At 49.9% G+C, this 22,239-nt stretch overlaps 3 protein-coding genes across 3 annotated transcripts in view; 1 reads left to right on the plus strand and 2 right to left on the minus strand.

Moving 5' to 3' along the window:
• HIRA (histone cell cycle regulator) overlaps window positions 1-17,469 on the minus strand; it is a 34,785-nt gene extending 17,316 nt beyond the window's left edge. Inside the window, exons 1-10 of the mRNA XM_071572200.1 lie at window positions 17,187-17,469; window positions 9,582-9,644; window positions 8,759-8,869; window positions 7,915-8,005; window positions 6,980-7,074; window positions 6,051-6,146; window positions 5,077-5,237; window positions 4,048-4,215; window positions 3,429-3,542; window positions 1,932-2,002 (exon numbers count right to left, since the gene is read on the minus strand). Coding sequence (XP_071428301.1) covers window positions 1,932-2,002; window positions 3,429-3,542; window positions 4,048-4,215; window positions 5,077-5,237; window positions 6,051-6,146; window positions 6,980-7,074; window positions 7,915-8,005; window positions 8,759-8,869; window positions 9,582-9,644; window positions 17,187-17,223 — 1,007 coding nt within the window. The 5' untranslated portion in view covers window positions 17,224-17,469. The remainder of the gene's footprint in view (window positions 1-1,931; window positions 2,003-3,428; window positions 3,543-4,047; window positions 4,216-5,076; window positions 5,238-6,050; window positions 6,147-6,979; window positions 7,075-7,914; window positions 8,006-8,758; window positions 8,870-9,581; window positions 9,645-17,186) is intronic.
• Window positions 17,470-17,600: 131 nt separating this feature from the next.
• Window positions 17,601-20,563, plus strand: MRPL40 (mitochondrial ribosomal protein L40). The gene is made up of 4 exons (XM_071572010.1): window positions 17,601-17,697; window positions 18,595-18,672; window positions 19,655-19,810; window positions 20,121-20,563. Exons 1-4 carry the CDS (start codon window positions 17,654-17,656, stop codon window positions 20,428-20,430), a joined length of 588 nt encoding a protein of 195 aa, XP_071428111.1. The 5' UTR covers window positions 17,601-17,653; the 3' UTR covers window positions 20,431-20,563.
• A 163-nt stretch (window positions 20,564-20,726) lies between these two features.
• C17H22orf39 (chromosome 17 C22orf39 homolog) lies at window positions 20,727-22,185 on the minus strand. The gene is made up of 3 exons (XM_071572011.1): window positions 22,105-22,185; window positions 21,804-21,971; window positions 20,727-21,332 (listed from the first exon to the last, which is right to left on the minus strand). Exons 1-3 carry the CDS (start codon window positions 22,129-22,131, stop codon window positions 21,207-21,209), a joined length of 321 nt encoding a protein of 106 aa, XP_071428112.1. The 5' UTR covers window positions 22,132-22,185; the 3' UTR covers window positions 20,727-21,206.
• Between the last annotated feature and the right edge of the window lie 54 nt (window positions 22,186-22,239).

Genomic DNA, 22,239 nt, shown 5'->3' on the forward strand with positions numbered 1-22,239 from the left:
CACAGTGAACATCTGAGCAGTCCAAAAGTCTCTGTACTGGGCAACAACACAGGTTTGACTGTGCTATTGTTCATTACTTGGGGTTTTAAGCAAACTGTACATGCTCTTGTATGTGGGGATGTACTGTAACCCTCTCCTGGAGGTCTCAGTAGGTTTTCTTGGTGACAAGAGAGAGGAGAAACTGTATATTCTAGTATTAATGGAGTTCTAATCTTGCATATATAACTTATTGGACATTGGAAAAGTATTTGATGAATTCTGACTGCTAACCCAGACACTTCCAATTACAGAGCTCAGAGAGACAGCAGCACAGTGGCTTAGAGATGAATTGTGACAGGGAAGGGAAGAGGAAAGGAAAGCTGGCACAACTCCCAAGTCCTATCCAGGTTACTCCAGCAAGGCTTAAAAATACACTACATGCTTCATGGCTATAGGTATTTGAAAACATCTGTTTCTGTGTGGCTGCTGCCCTGACTGCATCACACCCACAGAAGTCAGGCTCAGACCCACGCCCTGGGTGAACCAACAGCACTCCAAGGTAGCAAATGGAAAGGTCTTGTGGAGAGTTTTCTGCTCACTTAGCAGATAAAACTGCTGAGTCCCACTGGCCCCTGGAACCCAGCAATTGTTCCATGAAAACATAATCATTGGCAGATATTGTGATGATGAACCAAGTCTAAAACTCTAAACCAGAAATGACACAGCTATAACAATGTAACAGTGCTGGGTTTCCCTGATTTTACTCAGCCTCTTTTCAGAAAGGAGCCCGTTTCTGGGAACATTCCACATTATTGACATTTTAGGAATCCATTTCCGTTTGTAAACAGGATATAAAATATCAAACTTCCTGATGATCTTTTGTCTCTCAGACACACCACAAACCCATTTCCTCAGAAACTGCAAACTGTTAACCAGCTATTACTCCAGTGACTTCATGCCACAAAAAATGTGCAAATTGCACATGGAGAAATAAAAAACACTACAGGAAAACAAAACTACCCAAAGCTATTGTACTACAACAATAGCAGCACTTCTCATGAAATATTCCACTTGCTGCCATTCTACCCTTAATCTACTAATGAAAGAAAAATGTTTTGGTTTTGAAAACTTTATCATGGTTCACTGAGCTTTGTGGCAAAATCCACAGGACAGAGACGGGGAAGTTACACAATTGTATCCTTCCAAATTCAAGGCATAAACACACCAGGGTTGTTGTAACTATTAAGGCAGAACTTCAGAGGTCAGGAAGTGACAGAATTAAGACAGCCTGTGTTATCAGTTGTGTGCCTATTGTGAAAAAAAATATTAAGTCTTTTCTTGTACATAACCCTTAACTCTTAAGTCACCTGATCTGTAGGTGCAGAGTATTTTTAATGCCATTTACAGAGAGGTCTCATGGGGGTTTTTCCCTTATTATTTAAGTCTTGCAGTGAATGAACAACTCTTAATTTCTGCATTTTTATGACCAGGCCTTAGGAAGAAAGCAGGAGAGAGGAGAGTACCATTCACTGCAGAAATAGGAAAACAAGGCTTGGGACATCAGACTGCTGGAAAGTGGATTGTCCAACCAACTTTTCACAGATGTGAAGCACATCAAGCTCAGCCAGTCCACCAGGCCATGTTACAAAATACAGACTCTATGAAAAAATCATACCAGGTAGGAACTCACTCCATGGGTATTTTGCTGTATCATGTTCTAAATACTTCAGTTTTTATTCAGTTTTAATGTCACTTAATCTCAAGTGACCCCCTGCTAATTGCTAATGTGTAACCCAAATATGTTGCAGCAGATCCAAAGCCTTCAATAACCAATGACTTGTTTTCCAACCACCACAATCTATACTGTTTTAAGGAATTTCCAGCTAATGCTGGAAAACACCTGAAGTTGACAGCAACACTTTCACTGTAACAACCAGCAGAAATCAACTTACCAGGAGATGTCCATGATTGACTTGTCAAACAGCTCATGTATGACAACTAAAGGGCGTTTCAAACAGGTGAGCTTAAAGAAAAGCAAGAAACAACACTCAGAACTCCAGAAGTTCTACACTAGCACAGATATTACCTCATTAACACTCTCCCAGGGCCCAGCAATATCCACCAAACAAGGTGCAGACAGGAGGCAGCTGCAAGGCTGGAGGTGGATCTGAAGCACCAAGTCCCCCATCCCACTGCTGGGACACAAAAGCTCTGGAGAGGAACAGCTGACACCCAACCCTCCTTTCTGGAACCAGGCTGAACTTCTGAATCAACTTTGCCTTTACATCACAGCCATAGGACACTCTCTGCCACTCAAAAAGCAATGCCAGAGATGTGAAAAAGAGCTTCTATTCCAAGCTGTGCTGAGATAAGGGTGCTGCAAACTGAGGAAGACAGAAAACAGATTGGGTTTCCATGTCCCCACTCACTCTCCTTGTCTAAGAAGGTGAAGCCTATGAAGAGCAAAGTTCCCAGTAACCTGTTCTAAAGCAGGTTACCTGTTTTAAGCTCTTCAATGTTAAACCAATGGACAGTATCTATAGAGCACAGCACAACTGAAGCAAAGCCAGAGGGGTCAGTGTCGTTGAGGCAGTTTTATGCTCACAGGTTCACAGATGCAGCAGGTGTCACCCTCAGTGGTTATTTCTGCTTCCAGAGGGCTGGGCTCTATACACACCTACCAAGCTCTGCAGGGCAAAGATGGCCTGTACCTTTGCATCTCTGTAATACCCACTGTAACCTCAACAGCCACTCTAAATGAAATCTTTATAGTATAAATAGACAGCAAAACACACCGAGGGATACTTTGATATGGGTGTGCACCAGCAGCACTGCCAGAAACAGATTTAGTGCTGAGCATCCAGCAATTGATGGGTAAATATCACACTGGAATCTATAAATAGTAGATTGCAGCTACCAGTTGGTGTGTTCTGGCACATGTTCTCATCACAAAGCTTTACAAATCAGTTCAACTTATTCCCTGTATTTTGCAGTTGCCAAACAACCCGCCTTGCCTTTGTAACTCTGAGAACAGCTACTCTTCTTGTCACCAGAACTGCAATTTTAGTGTAGATTCTAAAGTAAAACCCAAACTAGGTGTCAAAGACTTGAAAGTATTCTTTAAAAGCTCATTCACTTTCACATTCCTTTCCTCTGCAAAGTCAGAAGACAAAGACACAGGAAGGAAAGGGCTGACTTTATTAACTGTGGTAACACATTCTGTCCCTTTCCAGGGCACATCCCCTGCCACTGCCTCCCAACTGCTCCTGGCTTCAGAGAAATGAATTAACACCAATCCACTTCCTTCCCCCACAGCTAAACCTGCAACAACAGAAAGAAACCCCCCGAAGAAGAGCCTCAATATAAGGCCTAATGCTGCACACATGAGCTTTGTGCTAACCCCCCTGTCATCCAAATGACCAGTTCAAAGCAGCAAAGAAACCACTTACCCAGACAGAGAGAGATCGATCTTTACTCCCAACAGCACAACAGCAGTAGGGACAACTTGACTTGGTGGAGCTCCCATTCTTTTGTTTCTTTTTGAAGATTTTTGGATTGAATTTCTAAACAAATGAGATGACCAAATTTTATTACAGTAATTGCATTTTAACAGGAGATCTGCTTTAAAAACAAATTTTCCACTTAATAGTGAGAAAGAAACATCTCACAGAAACAAAGTCCTGAAGAGTCTCTAAGCACACTGACAAAAGCTGCAGATGTTTTCCAAAGGGGCTTTTTGGATGCCTTAACAGGAATGGCAAATAAAATTTTACTGGGGATGAGGAACCCACTAGAAACCTAAACCCCTTCAATTAAGTCATTGAACAGCTAACAAAGCCAGTGTCTGGCATTCCCAACGTGCTCCTGGACCACCCCTTGTCTTGTTCATCTCCATCCAGTTCTCTTACCACACAAGCAAGGTGATTGCTTCCAACATTTTCTAATCACCACCATGCATTTGCTTCACTAATCTCAGTGCCCATCTTCACTTCTTGTCCCATTCAGACATAAAATTATCAAACAGCACAGATCAGTTTTACTTTGGGGTAATTGCTATCACTCACTCACCACTACAGTCACCGCCTTCCGGTGCCCTACAAAATCCATGTTGGTTTTCCAGCCATCCCTCTCAATGATCTGGGCAGTGGGTCCAGAATTATTCATGGCATGAGCAGAAACGAGATAGTGACCATCAGGTGACCAGCTGAGACGCAACACGTGGGTTGTCCCTCCACACTGGCAAGAAAACACACCAGAGCTTTAGAAGCGTTGGGCAAACAAAGGGTGTTTAATACAAAATCTTTACATTTTAGATTTAGAGGATATGAGTACAAAGTAAGTATTTTTGTGAACATAAATGACCTCCCACACAACTCTTAGCACTTGACTGTGTTTACACAGGTGATGCAGAGTAACTTAAGGAGTCCTATCAAAAGGGGGAAAAGAACTCAGAGAACTTTTTTAAAGGAAACAAAAAGGTTGCATCTTTCTGCATACTGTTCCCTCAGTATTTATAGCAGTCCTAGCTGGTGACAGGACTGCAGCACAGCACCTGCTAATGATGGGACTTCAGCCTGCCACACCAGCTCACACGTGAATTTAGGCAGTTACAGTCTGACTGCACTAATCACGATACTGTAAGACCCCTACAAAGCACTCCACTCACCAAGCTCCAGATTCTGTCCCCAGAAATCTGATCTCCTGATCAAAGTCACCACATAACAGCCCCATGATGTCAGACCAAAGATCCCTCCTAAGGACTTACCTCATTTCTGCCAGTGCCCAACAGAAGATGCACAGGGAAGAACATAAGACTATTGTAATCAGTTTGCCAATACTTCCTTGGAATAAACTCTACATTTCCAGAAATTTACCTAATTATTTCCCTAAGTCATGTAAGCCTTTGGCATCCACAATGTCCAATGGCAATGAGAGCCTTTAGTCAATCACATTTTGTGTGAGAAAGTAGCTTTGTGTCCCCACTTTTGAACCTGCCACCCGAGAGCTTCACTTGATTCAGGAGTGTTAAATTAATTCATGTCTGTGCAGAGTCAGTTTCCTTCTAAAGGGACTCCCTTTGAACACATTCTGCAGTACCTCATCAAAGGGTTTTGTGATGCTGGTTTCCAGCTGCCAGTCCATGGTCCGCCACACCTTCAGACTCCGATCATCGGCCTGGGAGGCGATGTACTTCCCCACGGGATCCCAGGTCAGCCCCTTCACCAGGCCAGAATGCCCCTTCAAAGTGGCCAGGATTTCTGTGCACACAAACCCGGAGCACAGACAGTGGTTACTGAAATCTCCTTAGGACAGACTGCTGGGAAGATTTATACCATCTTTTTGAAACAGGGTATCAAATACAACTTCCTTTACTGCTCAGCCAACCAAACTGGACCCTGCAATTCAGTCAACACTGAGAGAAAAAGTGGTAAAGAGAACTCTGACCGGAATAACGGGTGTAAAACTCAGACAGATCAGAGCAGAAAGACAGCAAAGCCCAGGCACTTCAGCACAGCACTTTGAAGCCGTGGAAAGCAGCACTTCAACTGGAACTTCAGTTAAACATTCACCCTTTCCCTTCCTCCACACCACCCCAAGAGTATCACAACACACTCGGCTCTGCGCAGCAAACATGAACTAAGTTCTGACTCAACAGACACACAGGCCTGGCAGACCTGGTAACCTACTTTAAGTCACTCTCTTGCTTATCAGATTGTGGGAGGAGAGGCTGAGAGGGTACACAGCCAGCTTCAAAGTCTAGAAACTCTGCTATCAGTAGTGGAAGCCAGCTTAAAATAAATGGCACATAAATAAAGCACAAGCAATAAGGACCTTCATGCAAAATCAGCAGCACAGCCTGAATGCAGCCATTGCCCACAGCAGAGTGGAACTCACTGCCATCCAAACCTGGAACCAGGACTGACCTGCCAGATTGCAAGTGTGTCATCCCAGAGGACAGCCAGCCATTCCCACCCAGACATTTCCACAGTGGGTGTGAAATACACCCAAGGAGGGCAGAGTTTGACACAAAGCTGTACATACTTGCACAGCTGCAGTGGAAGAATTCTCACCTGGGAATTTGACAGCATTCCAGATGACAACAGTGTTATCAACACTACAGGATGCCAGCCAGGCATCATGGGGAGACCACGCTACATCCATCACATCTGTTTGAGAAAAAACAACTTCCACTGGAGAGGCTGAAGGCAATCACAAAATCCACACATTTTTTTAAAGAAGAACTTGCAGGGTGACATTTTGCTACCCCTGAGAAACTATAATCAGTTCACCAGAGTGGAAGGCAAGAAAGAACACAGTAACAGTTGTTGGGGGTGAGGCTTTCCAACTTGGAACGTTCAGTGGGGATCAGAAAAGAAACCCAAGGCAGAGAATGCAATGTTTAGTGACTGTAGGAAGTCCTGATGCCTGTACAAAGATCTCTGTCTTGTTTGGATGAAAATGTAACTGAGGCTGTTACAGTGCACTCCCTTCATTCCAACACATGTGGAGTGACTCAAGTGATTTCCATCTTGATGTTGATCACAGCTCAAGTCAGCAGGTACAAAATGCATTTGAAATTATTCATTTATTCATCTTTTGCACTGCTCTTCTGTAACTTTTTTTTAAATAAGCATTAAATTCTTTGGTTTACAAAAACTTTGTACTTTGCCAGCCAGAAGATTATTCACTACCAGTGTGAAAATTTGTTTAAATAAAAATGCAGTTTATCTTCTTTATTCAAATTAATTTTTAAGATAGAAAATAGCAAAAATGAAGTTTCTTAGTACCTCATTTTTCTACTACTTAGTTGCCAGAAGTTACCTGGATGAAAATCATATTTGATTCAAAATTGTACTGTCTTTTAGATGTTTGTTTCTCTTGAAAGGAATTACTGACTTGCCACCAAATAGATGTTTTGAACAAAACACTGACACTGGAAACCAGTAATTTTTTTTCCAAATAGATGCAAATGATGTTCATTCAACACCTTCTCACTTACCCCCTGAGTGGCTTCTGAGAATTGACACACACCTCCACTGCTCCACATTAGTGAGTTTGCTGCTGGAACCAAACACAGTGCTGGGCCCAATGTACCTAATTAAAAGAGAAACAATTAGCAACAGAACCATCTCAAGCTCTTCAGACTTATCTGCTAAAGAAAATCAGCTGCACAGTACACTTCTATTTTATAGTCAGTTATTCCCACAATGAAAATGGAAGGGGGGAAAAGGTGGTTTTGTAGAGCAATTCCAGTTATTAAAAAATCAGCTTCAATAAAATGTAGAATTTCTATAAAATGATAAAATTTCAGGTGGCTCCTCAAGTCTCACCAGGCAGATTTCTCCCAGAACAGAAGGAAATGTCTCAACTCCTGCAGGGGAGAGACTGCCCAGGCAGACACTGCAGCCCCAGGGACAGGAGGCCAAACCTCCAGCCCAGGGATGTGGTTTATTTATTCGATAGTTCTCAGAATCCCAAGTGGATGTTTCCCTCTGTCCTCCAACTGCTGAGAGCAACCCAGTTTCACAGACTTTCACAGACTATTCTGAGTTGGGAGGGACCCACAGGGATCATCGAGTCCAGCTCTCAAGTCAATGGCCCACACGGGGGATTGAACCCACGACCTTGGCACTATTACACCCAAGTGTTAACCAACTGAGCTAATCTCAGGGTCACCAGACTATTCTGAGTTGGGAGGGACCCACAGGGATCATCGAGTCCAGCTCTCAAGTCAGTGGCCCACACAGGGGATTGAACCCATGACCTTGGCACTATTACAGCCAAGTGTTACCCACTGGTGGTGCCAGGCTGTGGCTCCTCCTGCAGCAGGTGGAACACCAGGCTCCCCAAAGGCCAGCACAGGGGGACACACCCAGAGGTGACAGTGACCCCCTTGAAACAGAAGATGCCAGGAGAAGAAAGGAAGGGGCTTACGCTGCTCGTTTCCACACCATGATCAGCTTGTCGTCCCCGCCCGAGGCCAAGTACAGCCCGTTGTTGGACCAGCGCACGCAGTTCACACACGCTGCAACAGAGGGGGGCTGTCAGAGGGAGGGTGGGAGCAGGGGGTGCTGGGCTGGGCACAGAGGTTACAACAAGCACAGCCTGGCAGGAAACAGTTTGGATTGGGCTCTGCTTTTCCCACTCCACGCAGTTACTCTGTCTGCTTCAGATAAATGGATTGGGACTTATCTGTCAGGAGCAGTTGAGGAACTTCTTACTTAAGAAACCCTATTCCTTATCTAAGAAAGCTTCACCAAAAGTAGCTGGAAGTAAGAAAGATTAATATTCATTTAATGAAGGAAACTGCTCCTCGTAAATGAGGTGGGATTAAGAGGGCAAAGCAGGAAAGGTGTATCTTGAATACAGAAGGGACAGCTTGTCAGGTACCCACACTGATTCCAAATGTGCAATAAATCCAGAATAATGTAGAAGTATAACCAATATACTTCACATGATGTTTATTTCACACTTATTGCCCTTTCCTTCAGAGCTCCCCAGTTTCTCAGAATGTGCATTATCAAATACTTTGGGGCCACATCTGGAAAAAGCCAATAGGGAGGAGATTTCCAGAGGCATCTCTATTTCTCTGCACATTTCCCCCTATTTAAACAACCTTTTCTGCTGAGTATCTTGACAAGTATAGAGCCAAAGAATAAATACTTTACTGATTCTTCAGCACTGCACAGAGCAGGATTCTTGCAATTACAGTGTAATGCTTAAACTGTGGCAAATTGCCAGCAGTCAGCAAAAGAGATTAAAAACCAAACTTTGTTACCTAAGTGATTGTCCATCTGACAAAGCATCTTGGGAATATTTTCATTCTTTTCATCTTCCTCTTTCAGGACAGGAGCCATATTCCAGATCACAACTTTGCCAGAATCCTGACCTTTAAGAGACCAAACAAGTCCCCCCTTTCAAACATATGCAAAAAAGCTTTTAATCTGAGTTCCAGAACAGAGGCTAAAGTGTAGGTGTTACTGCAGGGGGAAACATTTGAATACAAATATGATGCACCAAGTCAGAAGTGCTTTAGTTTCCTTAAAGCCATTAAAAATAAATTTATACAGCCTTGCTCAAAAATCATACTGTACATAACTGATCCCAACTATAGGGACAACTACCTATAATAAAATTGTATTTAAAGAGAAAACATTTATTCAAATACTAAATTGCAATTATTGTGGCCAACATACAATTATGCACTATTGTGAACCAAGTAATATTTTTCAAGTATTGCTTAAGCTATTCCATTTATATAATTGGATTTTTCTGTCCCAATAGCTCTATTATTCAGCAACTCAAAAAGCCCAACTGCACATTCAGTTTCTCTTCAAAGCAAACAGAAATTTGGCCCCAGCTCAATTACTGCAGCTCCTCTCTCGATGATGCCCAAGAGGACGAGCACATAAGGACATGTAACTGCCTTCTGCAGGAACAATGGCACTTCTCAGTACATCTTAATGACTTACACAATTATCTGTTTCTTAGAGATAAACTGATGTCTTTGTAAAAGGGTCAAACTGACTAAAGTGCTGTTGAAGGCTCAAGATTATTACTATTATTACTGCCCAAATTCTGCCTTTTTCCACAGGCCATACCTTGTCCTCCAGTTGCAAACTTGGTCCCATCTGGGTGAATGTCCACTGAAAATATTGGCTTTCCTGGAGCAGAGAACAAGCAGCAACACAGTGAGTGGTTTCACAGCCAAGAGAAGGCAGCAGTGCCAGAGCCACCACAACTCCCCTGGCTGGCAACTTTCCTGCTCCAAAAGCTCTGGCTGCAGGAACTGCAGCTGCTGCAGGAGCTGCCCTGAGGAGCCCCAGGGAAGGGCCCATCCCACCACAGACCAGCGATGGCCAAGGACACCTGACCCGGCAGCACATGCCAAACACTCACGGCAAGACACCCCCACAAAGCAAGGGCCAGCCAGGCAGAGCTGGATCTGAGCAAGGAGTTTCTCCCAGGTCCCTACAGGCCATTAGCTGGTGACCTGAAGCAAGTTTTGATTTGGTTTCTCGTTCTGCTTTTCAAAACCCTCCCCAACCTCAGGCTGCATCTGTTGGTCACACAATTACCTGACTCAGTTTTAAATTCTGTTGTTATGAAACCCTTCTCCCCAAAGACCAGCTTTGATTTTATGGCTTCCATATAGACAGAGGAAGACTAACCAACTTCAGTGTTATTCCTAAACCCTTCAGTTCTCCATGTGCCACATCTTTGAGCAGAAAGCTGATGATTTTATTGAAATGTAAACTCTCTAACAAATAACACAGTTGGGGAACGGCTTTGGAAACCAGACAACCCTCAGCCTGTTCTGCTCCCACCACTGGATGCCAGACACTCCTCTTTATGTTCACAGTCCCTGGAACCCTTGCAGGAGAAGGAAGAGGGGACCAGCAAACTTCCTGCCTTCCAACGATGCTCCAAGAGGCACCACTGAGGATTATTTGCAAGAACACGCATGTGATTGCCACATTCAAACAATTTCTGGCAGCAGTCCCAGCCCTTTCAAACTGGAATGTCTCTGCAAGGAAGATCACACACATGCCAGGATAGAACAAGGCAATTCATCCAACAGCCAAAGGCAGCAGTGCCCATGGACCAGGATAAATTATGTGCCCATGGACCAGGATTACTTGATAAATTGCCCACATATGTCAACCCTTGCACTGGATCTGCACGAGATGTTGGGACACAAAGGAGAGAACCTGGGCAGTTTATCCAGTGGGAAGTTTTATGTCCAACTGTGGCATCTGAATTCCGTGGCACTAAACCCCTCATCCAAACACCCACCATTTCTTACTTTCTGAGGGATATGCATTTTGCTTCATGCCAACCTTCATACTATGTTGACTTGTTTTAAGGTTTGCTTTGTTTGGATTTATGTTGCAGCTCTGACGTGTGATTTCCCTTAAAACTCTTACAGGCAGACAAAGACAGACCTTAAGCACAGAAAGATGGCACTCAACTTACATCCTTCCAAGCCCTTTAGACCTCACCAAACACATGAGTTGAGACTTAGCTGGGACTTTTCTTCAGTTTGCTGTGCCCGAGTCTCTCTCTTAGTCTATTAACTTGAATGTCACATTCAGGGCTAAGCTGAATATTTGGAGAAGCACAGGCAAGAAACAAACATTTATTTTGCCCTTTCCAAAAGGTGGAAGTTCCCTTAAATCAAACCAGTGCATAATTTGAAATCGTTGAGCCCCCTGGCACTGACAGAAACAAACCTTTTTACAGGAGGTGTAAGTGGAAGAGGTGACCTCTTCAATCTGCACCAACACTCTTGGGCAAGAAGACTTCACATACTCTGAAATCTCCATTAGATGTGTAAAGAGCAGAAAGGCAGTTAAAGACCACCCTAACCTGGCCTGTCTTGCCTGTGGATCATCTGCAGCAACAGAAAACTTCCCCAGCAAATCAGCAGAACAAGAACCTCTAATGTTACTGTTCAGGCAAAGCAGACATGCCACACCTTCCAAAAACTGTCACTGCACCCAGGGCTGTGCAAAAATTACTGACGTGATGGAATTTTCCTTTCCTTTACTCCATGTTTAAAACTACCATAACCTCTCCAATTTCTGCCTTCTCTTGAGAGCACAATCCACAGGAGCAGTAACATCACCTCTTTCACTCCTCCTGGCAAAGATTTCTCACAGATTCACAAATGGAGTTGAAGAAATTGAGCAAATTATTTTGCTTATAGAGCCAGAGGTAACTTAGCTACAAATTCACCATAAAAGCTTAAAATTAGCAACAGCAGGGAAAATGTCACCAAGCCCAGTACTCTGTGTTCAGAAACCAGCACTAGATAAGTCCCCAGGGATCTGCACAATGGGAAGAACACAATGCTTCTTCCCAGGATAATCTTCCAGTTCCAAGGAATTCCTAACTCAGCCCTCTTGCGTCAGAGCCCTCAACACTTTTCTTCTATAAATTCAATCAGCCACTTCTCAGCTCCATAAATACCATGCCCAGCCTGCAGACACAGACATGCCCTGCTCAGCCATGGACCATCAGCTGGCACTCTGACCCCTTCACTCTTGTACAGGAGGGCAGTGGGTGAACACCACTCGACATTCATCCCTTTCCTGCACTCACAGCTCTCTGTGTGTCCACCCTGTCCCCAGCTCGGCGCTCCCTCTCCTGGCTCAGGCTCCTGCTCTGCTCAGCCAGCCCTCAGACAAAAGCTGTCCCACTCTGGGACACTCTGAGCCACTTCCAGCTCTCCTCTGCTTCATGGCACGGATGGGAACTGGCACTGAAGGCCACGAGTTGACACACAAACAATCCACACATTTACACAGCAGGATCATAATTTATTTTTAGGGGGTTTTCCCAGCATTAACTTTGGGGTTCAATCAAATGAGCACTGAGTAGATATTTTCATAAATTATTATAATCCTAAAAACTCACACCCCAGTGAAGTTGCCAGGCCACAGGGCATTATTTTATGTGTGAAGTTTAAAAAGGGAATGGACTTTGCACTCAGGAAGGGCAGTGGTAACAAACTAAGCCCTCAGCAACAAACCAGGTTTCCTCCGTGGCTCGATGTGACCCAGGCAGGGATCTCACTCCACAGGTAACTGATCACACACAGTCATCCACCCCACAAACTTGGCCTTTTCCACAGAACTTCTGTAAGGTCAAAGCACAGTGACCTGTGAACATGAGGCCTGTCAAATTAGGAGAAATGTAAATCCCTTTTCCACCTGATGGATAATTCTTAATAAATAGGCCTCATTTCACACATCTGGGTCTCCCCAGCAATGTCCAGATCCACCCAGTTTAACCCCCAGGGGTGTGCTTTGCTCTCCCTAGAACATTAGTTCACTGAGCCAAATTCCAGAATCCCAGGACTCTGTACAGACACAAGTCTCCCATTTTCCATGTACAGGAAAATGGCCCTTCTTGGCAGCCACTCTGCATTATCCCTGCACAAGCAGCAGCTCAGAATGCCATGTCAGACACTGGCACAGAGAAATACAGGTCAGGCTGGACAAAATACTCATTGTGGGTCACTCTGGAGTTTACTACAAATGGCCCCAAGATCCAGGGGCAGCAAACATGGACTGTTCAGTTGTTCAGAGCAGTTTCCAGGCCAAAACACTCCCACTGAGCTCTTCAACTGTAAGTTGAAGTAACTGTGTTAGTGGCAAAAAGCATAAACTTAACCTGAAAAGAGCAACCCAAAGAGCAAAGACACAATTTATGGATTATTCAGATTTGGAAAAGGGAATCATTGGCCAAGTTACCTTCTTAAGAATGCACATTAACTCTTCCTCCAGCAAGAAGGAATTTGTTTTAGATAGGACTCCTCTCTACACTTCCACATCTAGTCCTTAAAACACAGAGTAAGTTCAATGATTTCTGATTGTTTTCCCAAGGAAACCAACTTATATTTGTTTTCAGTTTTACCAAACTAGAGATATCAAAAGACTTAAAACCCCCAAGCAAGCCCCAAACCAAACCAGAGCACATGAAGTGATCACAGAGCAGAAATCCAGCAGGCCAAAGTCACTGCCAGGGGCTCTCCCTCCAGGGAGCTGCTCCCAAGGGAATGTCACTGCCAGTGCTGGGCAAACACCACCAGGTGAAGCTGCAGGACTTGCTCCAAACTTCCTGGGGCTTATAAACTGAGCACAGACACTGGGCTTGCCCTCACCCCCTTCATGTCCCCAAAATAATGGAGAAGGAGCCACCACTTGGGAGCAATCAGTCCCTTCCCCAGTCCCTGATCAGATGGTGGTGGTGGGTCCTGCTGACACCAGACAAGCACAAGGTCCCTGTTCCAAAGTGACTGGAGCTCTCCCACACTCCTGGCTGGAGAAGGGTTGAATTCCTGACAGTAACAACGAACCAAACCAAAATGCAGGTGATACTTCAGCAGCAGCACCAAAATCTAACACAGTTCTAACACATTTTGACCTCTTGCAATAATTTCTAAAAGAAAATAAGCTTAAATAATGGAAGCTCCCAGTATCACACTGCATGAGGGAGCAAAGCAGGTTCATTAAAAACAGAACAGCTCATGGCAGACCAGATGTCCCGTGGGTTTATTTGTTTAGAGAACCCAAACATACATTATGTACTTAAAGAAATACCAATAATGAAACAAGCTTGGAGCAAAAAGTTCCAAGTGAGATAATTGAAACCCAAGGAGAAGGTCCCATCTTTAAAAAAAACACACCAGCAGAAGAATAAAAGCCATTTTATATATTGCATCATTTTTGTTTGTTATTTAACTTCAGGCAAGAATCAATGAAATACAAAGACAATTTTGAGTGAATTTCTACCACAAAACGAATGAGTTTCTACTCAATTTGCTTCCAGCCCATCTGACACAGAACCACCAACCTGACTCACAAATCAACTCAAATATTTACATTCCACCATTACAGCTTGGAGAGATAAACTCTGTGCCTACATTCAAACAGGAGCAGGCTCCAGCTGCTACAAGTTGTTATCCACAAGCAGCACCTTTGGGCTCCCAAGAGTTTCCCAGGATGGGAAGGGAGCTCCTTTCCCTGAGGGATCCCTGCACTCTCTAAGCACCTGGGCCCCAGCCCCGTGTGCAGGATGTGCACAGACAACTCAGAGGGGCTGAATGCAACGCTGGGCAGGAGCAGCAACTCTCCCCATTGGGATGTCACAGCCACCCCTTCCTGCCCCACCATCAGACTGCACTTTGCAATGTCCTGCCTTGCCCTAAGCCAAACAACACACCAGCAGTGAGAATTTCATACAGAATCTAACAGGCCCACATTAGGTGCAAGAAAGGCTTACAGAAAATGCATCTGAAGAAGAAATGCTTCCAATAAGTACTGAGATAAAGTGACAGGAAGAGCTCCAAGACAAAAGCCTGAGCTAAAGTGCTTTTCCCATGAGCACAGGGCACTTGGGCTCACAGTGCCCAGGAGTGCTGAACTTCCCAGGGTCTGAGGAGAACGTGGGCCTGTCAGCACCACTGAACCCACTCCAGTCCATCCAGGAAAGGAAAAATCCCCAAAGTGAGAGAGGAGAGGACAAGGCTGCAAGGCCAGCACCTGGATCTGGTGTGTGGAAGAGCCAAGCTCGGCAGGACAGCCGTGAACGGCCTCGTGTGCCCACACAGAGACCAAAGGAACAAAGGTGGCCACAGAGGCTCCAGCACACACAGTGAACCTTCTCCTGACCGTTTCTGGAGAGGTTCCAGAGCCAAGGAGAGGCCCATGAGGAGTGATGGAGACTCCTTGCACACAGGGGTGCCCACAGGATGAGGGACCCTGGGATGAGAGAAGGGGCTGACTGAACTCGCCGGTTTCCATCCCGCACTCCCTGTCCAGGCACAGGAGAGTGTGACTGTCACAGCCCTGCACACCTTGGCAGCACTTACAGCACCTCTCAGATGGAGCTGGGTGAATGTCTGTGCCCTGGGGGTGAACTGGGACACAGTCAGGGGCAGAGATGGGAGTACAGTCTGGGACTGCTGAGCCCTGGGAGTGCATTTCCCCCCAGGCCCTGCTGCAAACTGCTCAGCTGCTTCCCTGCAGTGCCTGGGTGGGCTGGAAACTGCTGCAGGTTCCAGAGGCATTCCCAGATCTAAAGGTGCACCCTTGACAGAAACAAGGAAAGCAGTTCCAGCTCTCACCTCTGTGATCTGCAAAGACAGGGTGAAAGTTCTTATCCAGCTGCTCCCATGAAGACACAGAGGCTCAGGACAGTCTGCCCAGGGCAGCCAGGGGTTACAATGTAAATGCTACATTTGTTTAAATTAACCAAGCAGAAAGGTAAAAAACCATCTCAAACAAAGTACTTGCATGTTTTTTTCAATTCACCACAAGCTCTGGTTACAAGGCTGGGCCCATCTGCTGCCCACACAGTCCCTGGAGAGCAGGCCAAGGGAAGATGCACAGGAGGCTCCAGTTACTGCTACAGAATCTGCAGCACCAACACAAAGACACCACCACAGGCAGAGAGGCAGCTGTGAAGTTCGAGCTGTGCTTTCCAACCCAAAGCACAGTTCTGCAGCTTGTTTTTATTCTAGACATCAATCAGCTCCACGAGTCCACCTAATGACATTTAGACATGGACAAGGTACACAATTTGCAGTCGAAATAAAGGTGGAGCCACGAAACTGAGGGCAAAACTTGCACAAGCTGCAGGGAGCCCCTCACCTCAGGTTTGCTCTCAGTGCAGGAACAGTGCAGCCTTTACTGTGGGAATCCACCCCGAGCAGGGCACACACACAGCACTGACACCACCCCCGCCACAGCGGAGAGCGCAGAGCCCGCCGGCAACACCAACACCAACACCAACACCAACACCTGACTCCGAGGGTGCTTCAACCCAAAGACCTCACAGAATCCCCAGAGGACGGGCAGGGTTAGGGCAGGCAGGGAGCTGCACGAACTCAGGGAGTTGTTCGGAAAGCACCACTGGAGGAAACCCTTCCCTGCCCCGAGACTGACAGCTCGGGGCACGCGGGGACTCTGACACCGAACTCGCCGCAGTAACGTGAGACCCGCGCCGGGCAACGACACCCTCCGGCCCCGGGGCAGCTCCCCCTGCGCACGGACGGCCCTGCCGCGCTCGCACAGACCACGCTCCGCTCAATCCACCCCTCCGCTCAATCCACCCCTCCGCTCAATCCACCCCTCCGCTCAATCCACCCCTCCGCTCAAACCACCCCTCCGCTCAATCCACCCCTCCGCTCAAACCACCCCTCCGCTCAATCCACCCCTCCGCTCAATCCACCCCTCCGCTCAATCCACCCCTCCGCTCAAACCACCCCTCCGCTCAATCCACCCCTCCGCTCAAACCACCCCTCCGCTCAAACCACCCCTCCGCTCAGTCCACCCCTCCGCGCTCTCTCCAGCCCCAAGATGACGTTTATTTTACACTTATTTCTCCTCTCCCCGGCCGGCGGGAGCAGCTCCCCCGCGCCGCTGCCGTGCCCGGCTCTCCCCGCCGACCGCGCCGTGCGGGGCGGGACGGGGCGCGGGGGCTGCCCCGGTACGGCCCCCGCAGCCCCTCCCGGGGGCCGGGACCCCGCCCCGCCGCGGCCCCGCAGCCCCGGCCCCGCTCCCGGGACACGCCGCACTTGTTGCTGCCGCCCCGGCCCGGCGGGGCTCGGCCCGGCCCGGCCCCCCGCCCGCCCCGCACCTGCCCCGGCACCTGCCGCCCGCCCGGCCCGCGGCCCCCGCGGCCCGCGCGGGCCTCACCATTGTGGTTGACCCAGGTCGGCTTCAGCAGCTTCATTGTTCCCCGCCGGGGGCCCCGCCGGCCTCCGCCCTCGGGACCCCAGGGCGGCTCCGCCCGGGCTGCCCGCGCGGCCCGCGGCGCTCAGCGGCCGCCGGCCCGGCCGGGCCCGCAGTGCCCGGCGCCGCAGCCCCCGCGCCCCGGCGGCACCGCCCTCAGCAGCGCCGCGACATGTCCCGGGGCCGCCGCCGCCGCATCCCCCGCCCGGCGCCGCCGGCGATCCGGCACCGCCGGAACCCGCCGGAACCCGCCCCGCCGGCCCGGCGGGAAACAGCGCCCCGCGCGCGGCGTTCCGCCCTCACACCGGCCCCGGCCCGGCAGGGGGCGCCCTCACACCGGGGCGGCGCCGGCACGGAACCTTCGTGCGCCGGAACGGCGGGGAAGGGCTCGGGGCGCGGCCGGCGGGGAACGGCGGGGACACCGCGCGGCCATGTGGGCGGCGGCGGCGGCGGCGGGGAGGGGGCTGCGGGTGAGGTACGGCCGGGGGGGAGCCCCGGGGGCCGGGTCAGGGTCAGGTACGGCCGGGGGGAGCCCCGGGGGAGCTCTGGGGGCTGCGGGTGAGGTACGGCCGGGGGGAGCCCCGGGGGCCGGGTCAGGGCCAGGTACGGCCGGGGGGAGCCCCGGGGACCGGGTCAGGGTCAGGGTCAGGTACGGCCGGGGGGAGCCCCGGGGGCCGGGTCAGGGCCAGGTACGGCCGGGGGGGAGCCCCGGGGGCCGGGTCAGGGCCAGGTACGGCCGGGGGGGAGCCCCGGAGGCGGGTCAGGGCCAGGTACGGCCGGGGGGAGCCCCGGGGGCCGGGTCAGGGTCAGGTACGGCCGGGGGGGAGCCCCGGGGGAGCTCTGGGGGCTGCGGGTGAGGTACGGCCGGGGGGAGCCCCGGGGGCCGGGTCAGGGCCAGGTACGGCCGGGGGAGCTCCGGGTCCGGCTCAGGTACGGCCGGGGGGAGCTCCGGGGATCGGCTCAGGTAGGGCCGGGGGAGCCCCGGGGCCCGCAGTGCCGAGCCCGGGACGGCGGGAGGGGGCCGGTAAAGCGGGGCCTGCGCTGGTTTCCCGCCCCGGGGCCGGTTCGCCCTCCCGTGACCCCCCCCGAGGTTTGAGCAGCGGCGTCTCCTGCCGGCGGCGGTTTTAACTCCCCCACATCAGCACCTCGAAGCGGCGCTGTCAGAGCTTGCAGTGACTGTGACCTGTCCCACTGTTGAGGCTGTTCGGCCCCCCGTACCCTCCGGCTCCCGCGGGGCCAGCCCCGGGCAAACGCTCTGTCCCGGTTCGGAACTGCTCGCGGTGGTTTGGGGCTGACAAACAGCTCCTGTGTGGGCACAGTCGGTGTCACCAGAGTCAGTCCCTCCTCATGCTCTGCTCTGCTCCTCCCGCAGCTCCTGCCTGTCCCAGGGGCTCCGAGGCAGTCACTGGCACAGCTCCCCCCTGGCACCCAGGACAGCCCTGCCGGTGAGGTGAGTGCAGCTCCCCGGGCTGGGGGGAACTGTTCTCATCTGGGGGGGAACACGGTAATCCCAAGGCCAAACTAACCTTTATGAGTGTTTAACTCTGGGCCAAAGAAGGTAAGAACTGTTGCTCTCCTGAGGGGCATCCAGTGGTGACAGAATGATCACTTCATGCTCCTGGATGGAATTTGCTTCCTCAGCCACTGAATGCAGCTGGAAATGCTGAGACTTGTGCAGAGCTCCAGAACTCCCTCTGGGCACCACCAGCAGTGGGAGCCTGGCTGAGCCAGAAGTGCTTTGCTGGGGAGGCAAAGGCAGCCCCCACCTGTGGCATTTTGCTGTCCATGGTTTGGTTTGATGCACCTGATTTCAAATAAGCCTTGGGTACCCTCAGAGGGGCTGTTTCACACCATACAGGCTGGATGTGCAGTGTGCAGGGCAGGAGTGACTCCCCTCAGGCCCACTGTGAGGGTGACTGTGTGTGGAGTGCTGGGTTTTGGGTACACAGATTTGCATGGAGAAGGACAACAGGACAGCAACACCTGCAGCCTGAATTTGGCTCCAAATGTGGAAATGTCCTGCATGTGGAAATGGCAGGACAGGGCTTGGATCAACCTGTTTTACTGGAATGTGTTCTTGTCCATGGCAGGGGGTCAAACCAGGTGAGGTTTAAGGTCCTTTCCAGCCCAAACCTTCTGCCTGCTCTGCTGCACTCTGAGCTAGTGCAAAACAATTCCAATTTGATTTTTGTGGAATGTCCTCAGGTCATTCTGATGTTCAGCACAAAATTGCTGTTCCTGGGTAGCTCCAGTTCTGTCTGCAGACGTGTCACTGTCCTGTGGAAATTCCACTGCTGGAATAAAGCTCATGGCTGGAACCTCCATAGGGACCAAACTAAGCAATGGGGAGGAACAGTCCTTAGAAAACTAAAGGGAAAGTTGCTGATGTTGAATTAAAGGAGAAAATATCTTTATTTACTATTCCCTTGCAGAGCACAACCAAAGAAGAAGAAGAAGGTGGATGTGAGGAGAGAGCAAGCACAGAAGGATCGCATGAAAAAGAAGCTTAAAAAGTTGGAAAAAGCTGCCCCAGAGCTGATCCCAATTGAGGATTTCACAACCCCACTCAAGTACTCGGATGGCAGCAGGTCTGTGAGTGGTTTTCCCACGTGCCTGCACTGGGAACCTCCTCTGCACAACTGCAGCAGAGCCAGCCTTGGTCCTAAACCTCATCCACCCCCAGCAGGACAAAAGTAATGAAAAAACAGTAACATGTTTCCTGTTGGAATGACTGCAAGGCCTCTCAGACAGACTAAATCATTAATGAATTAAATGTATTCTCTGGGTTTGTGGGTTTTTGCTTGGTGGTGGGATTTTTGGGTTTGGTGTTTGTTTGAATTTGGTCTTTAAAGTCAGGCTGTTTCTCTGTCAGAACATTCTCCTCCTCCTCCTTCCCAGGGCACGAAGCCTTCCTGCTCTGTCTCCTGAGGAGGCCGAAAGAAGGGTTCTGCTTCTGAAGAAGTGGTGCTTGTTCAAGCAGAAACAGGATGAGGCAGAAAAGAAAGCAATCCAGAGGCTTGTGGAGTCTCAGCAGGAGGCGCTGCAGGAGCTGCGCCTGGAATCCGAGGAGCTGTTCCAGGCCGCCCTCCGGAGGGACGAGGAGCTGCTCCCCTTCCAGAGGGACGGGCCCACCCACACCCCGCCCCTCCCTGGCTACGACCCCCCCGAGGGGAAATGCGTTGACATCACCAAAGTGTACACCCAGTGAGGGAGGAGCGAGGGGCACCTGCCAGGAGCTGCTCGGCCAGCTGGGGACGCAAGAACGGAAGGACTGAAGGGAGAACGAATAAACAATCCTTCCTGTGGGTTATAGCACTGTAAATAAATATTAACGAAGTATCTGCATGTTTGGACTTTCTTCATAACTATCAGGTAGTAAAACACCCAGCAAAGCCACACAGCCTTTCCCAGGGACAAAGCCAATTTTAAATCATTTTCTATTGCTACATAACTGTTGTAACCAAGTGTTCATGGCTTTGCCCTAAACCAAACCAAATGTGTCTCTCCATGTGTTTAAACCTTTATTGTTGGGGTAGTTTTGAATACTGCCACACACCCCCCTTCAAGAGCAGTTCCACAAAGGGTTGGTTTCAGGATCTGCAGCACCTTCCCAGCAGGTGAGAAGCTCTTAATCCACAACAGTCCTGAATCTGGGAAATGCCTTTTACATGCCAGTGGTGAAAGCACCTGGCAGGGGAAGAGCAAGAGGAGCTGGATCCTGAATGCATTAATTTGGGAGCTTCCTGCTGAGTTAAAATCCAGAAATGTCAGACAGCAGAACAAGACCAGAATCAAATTAAGCACCTCAAGTCTCCCTTTAAAAACCACTCTGTGTTTAAATAAACTCTCAGTGTTTTTCAGCGAGTGCTCAAGTATTGCAGGGCAGAGCTACAGCTGTGTAACTTCAGGATGACATGGAGGAAAAAGCCAGCAGAGTTCTGAATTGTGTATTATGTGACTGACCACACACAGCAAACAGACTTGCTAATTTGGTTTGTCCTGGTCAAGTGGCAGGTACCAGTCAGGTGGGGGGCTCTTCCTCAGCCTCCACACCGGAGCATGCTTCTGGCTTGCTGTGGCTCGAGCTCTTTCACTCTGGCACAAAACTTCCTGAAACAGAGGACAGAGTGTTACCATGGCAGTGTTGGATATTCCAGCCCTACAGAGCCCATTTCCTGTTGTGACTCTGAGATAAAAGGAGAAACAGAAAGTTATCGTGCTTGAACAGAAGAGCCCAATGCTATCTCAGCAAGACAGAATACAAGTTTTTAACTCAGTCATATTCATATTTTGCCTGTGGCTCCTGCATTATGAAGGAAACCACCACTCCTGTGCCATCGGCCCTGGCTGGCTGAAGGGATGGAGCCTGTGCTGCAGGGCTGGGCCAGGAGCACCTCTGGACACCGCAGGGAGGCTTTTGCTTGTAACGTCACAACTGCTCCTATCCCAGGAAGGCAATGACAGTAACTGAAACCAAGAGCTTTTGCAGCACAACACTGAAAACACTCCCCGGATCCTTAAGTGGGCGTCAGGACAGCCCCAGCCCGCTCCGCCCGTGCTCGCTGCTCGTGCCCGCGGTACCTGCGCGCTGGCGGTGCGGTGCCGCTCCCAGGCCCGGCAGGCCTCGTAGTCCTCCCGCCAGCGCCCGCAGTCGGGCAGCGCCCCGTGCGCGTAGTAGTGGTGGAAGGCGTGGCGCAGCCCGCGGCAGTGCTTCCACTCCGACCAGTAGTCCTCGCACGACCGCGGCGGCTGCGGGCGGGGACAGGGCCGGGATGAGCTGAGCTGAGCTGAGCTGAGCCCAGCCCCGCGTCCCCCGGCCCGGCCCGGCCCGGCCCAGCCCAGCCCAGCCCAGCCCGGCCCCGCGCCCCCCGCGCCCGCTCACCCGCCAGGCGCTCTCCGTGTCCGCCATGGCCGCGTCGCCGCCAATGGCCGCAGCGCTTAGGGCGGCACGCGCGGGCCAGCCAATGGCGAGGGGCGGCACAACGCAGCGCCAGCCCAGCCAGCCAATGGCTGCCCG

Source organism: Pithys albifrons, chromosome 17 (genome assembly GCF_047495875.1).
Source record: "Pithys albifrons albifrons isolate INPA30051 chromosome 17, PitAlb_v1, whole genome shotgun sequence".
Lineage (NCBI taxonomy): Eukaryota > Metazoa > Chordata > Aves > Passeriformes > Thamnophilidae > Pithys > Pithys albifrons.

Bases quoted from the DNA above. Each gene is read 5' to 3' on its own strand.
- MRPL40 (XM_071572010.1), top strand. From the start codon at position 17,654: ATGTGGGCGGCGGCGGCGGCGGCGGGGAGGGGGCTGCGGGTGAG. The intron at 18,673-19,654 runs GTGAGTGCAGCT...ATTCCCTTGCAG, and splicing joins AGGACAGCCCTGCCGGTGAG to AGCACAACCAAAGAAGAAGA. The intron at 19,811-20,120 runs GTCTGTGAGTGG...CCTCCTTCCCAG, and splicing joins AAGTACTCGGATGGCAGCAG to GGCACGAAGCCTTCCTGCTC.
- C17H22orf39 (XM_071572011.1), bottom strand. From the start codon at position 22,131: ATGGCGGACACGGAGAGCGCCTGGCGG. The intron at 21,972-22,104 runs GTGAGCGGGCGC...CCCCGCCCGCAG, and splicing joins ACACGGAGAGCGCCTGGCGG to CCGCCGCGGTCGTGCGAGGA. The intron at 21,333-21,803 runs GTACCGCGGGCA...CCTCTGTTTCAG, and splicing joins ACCGCACCGCCAGCGCGCAG to GAAGTTTTGTGCCAGAGTGA.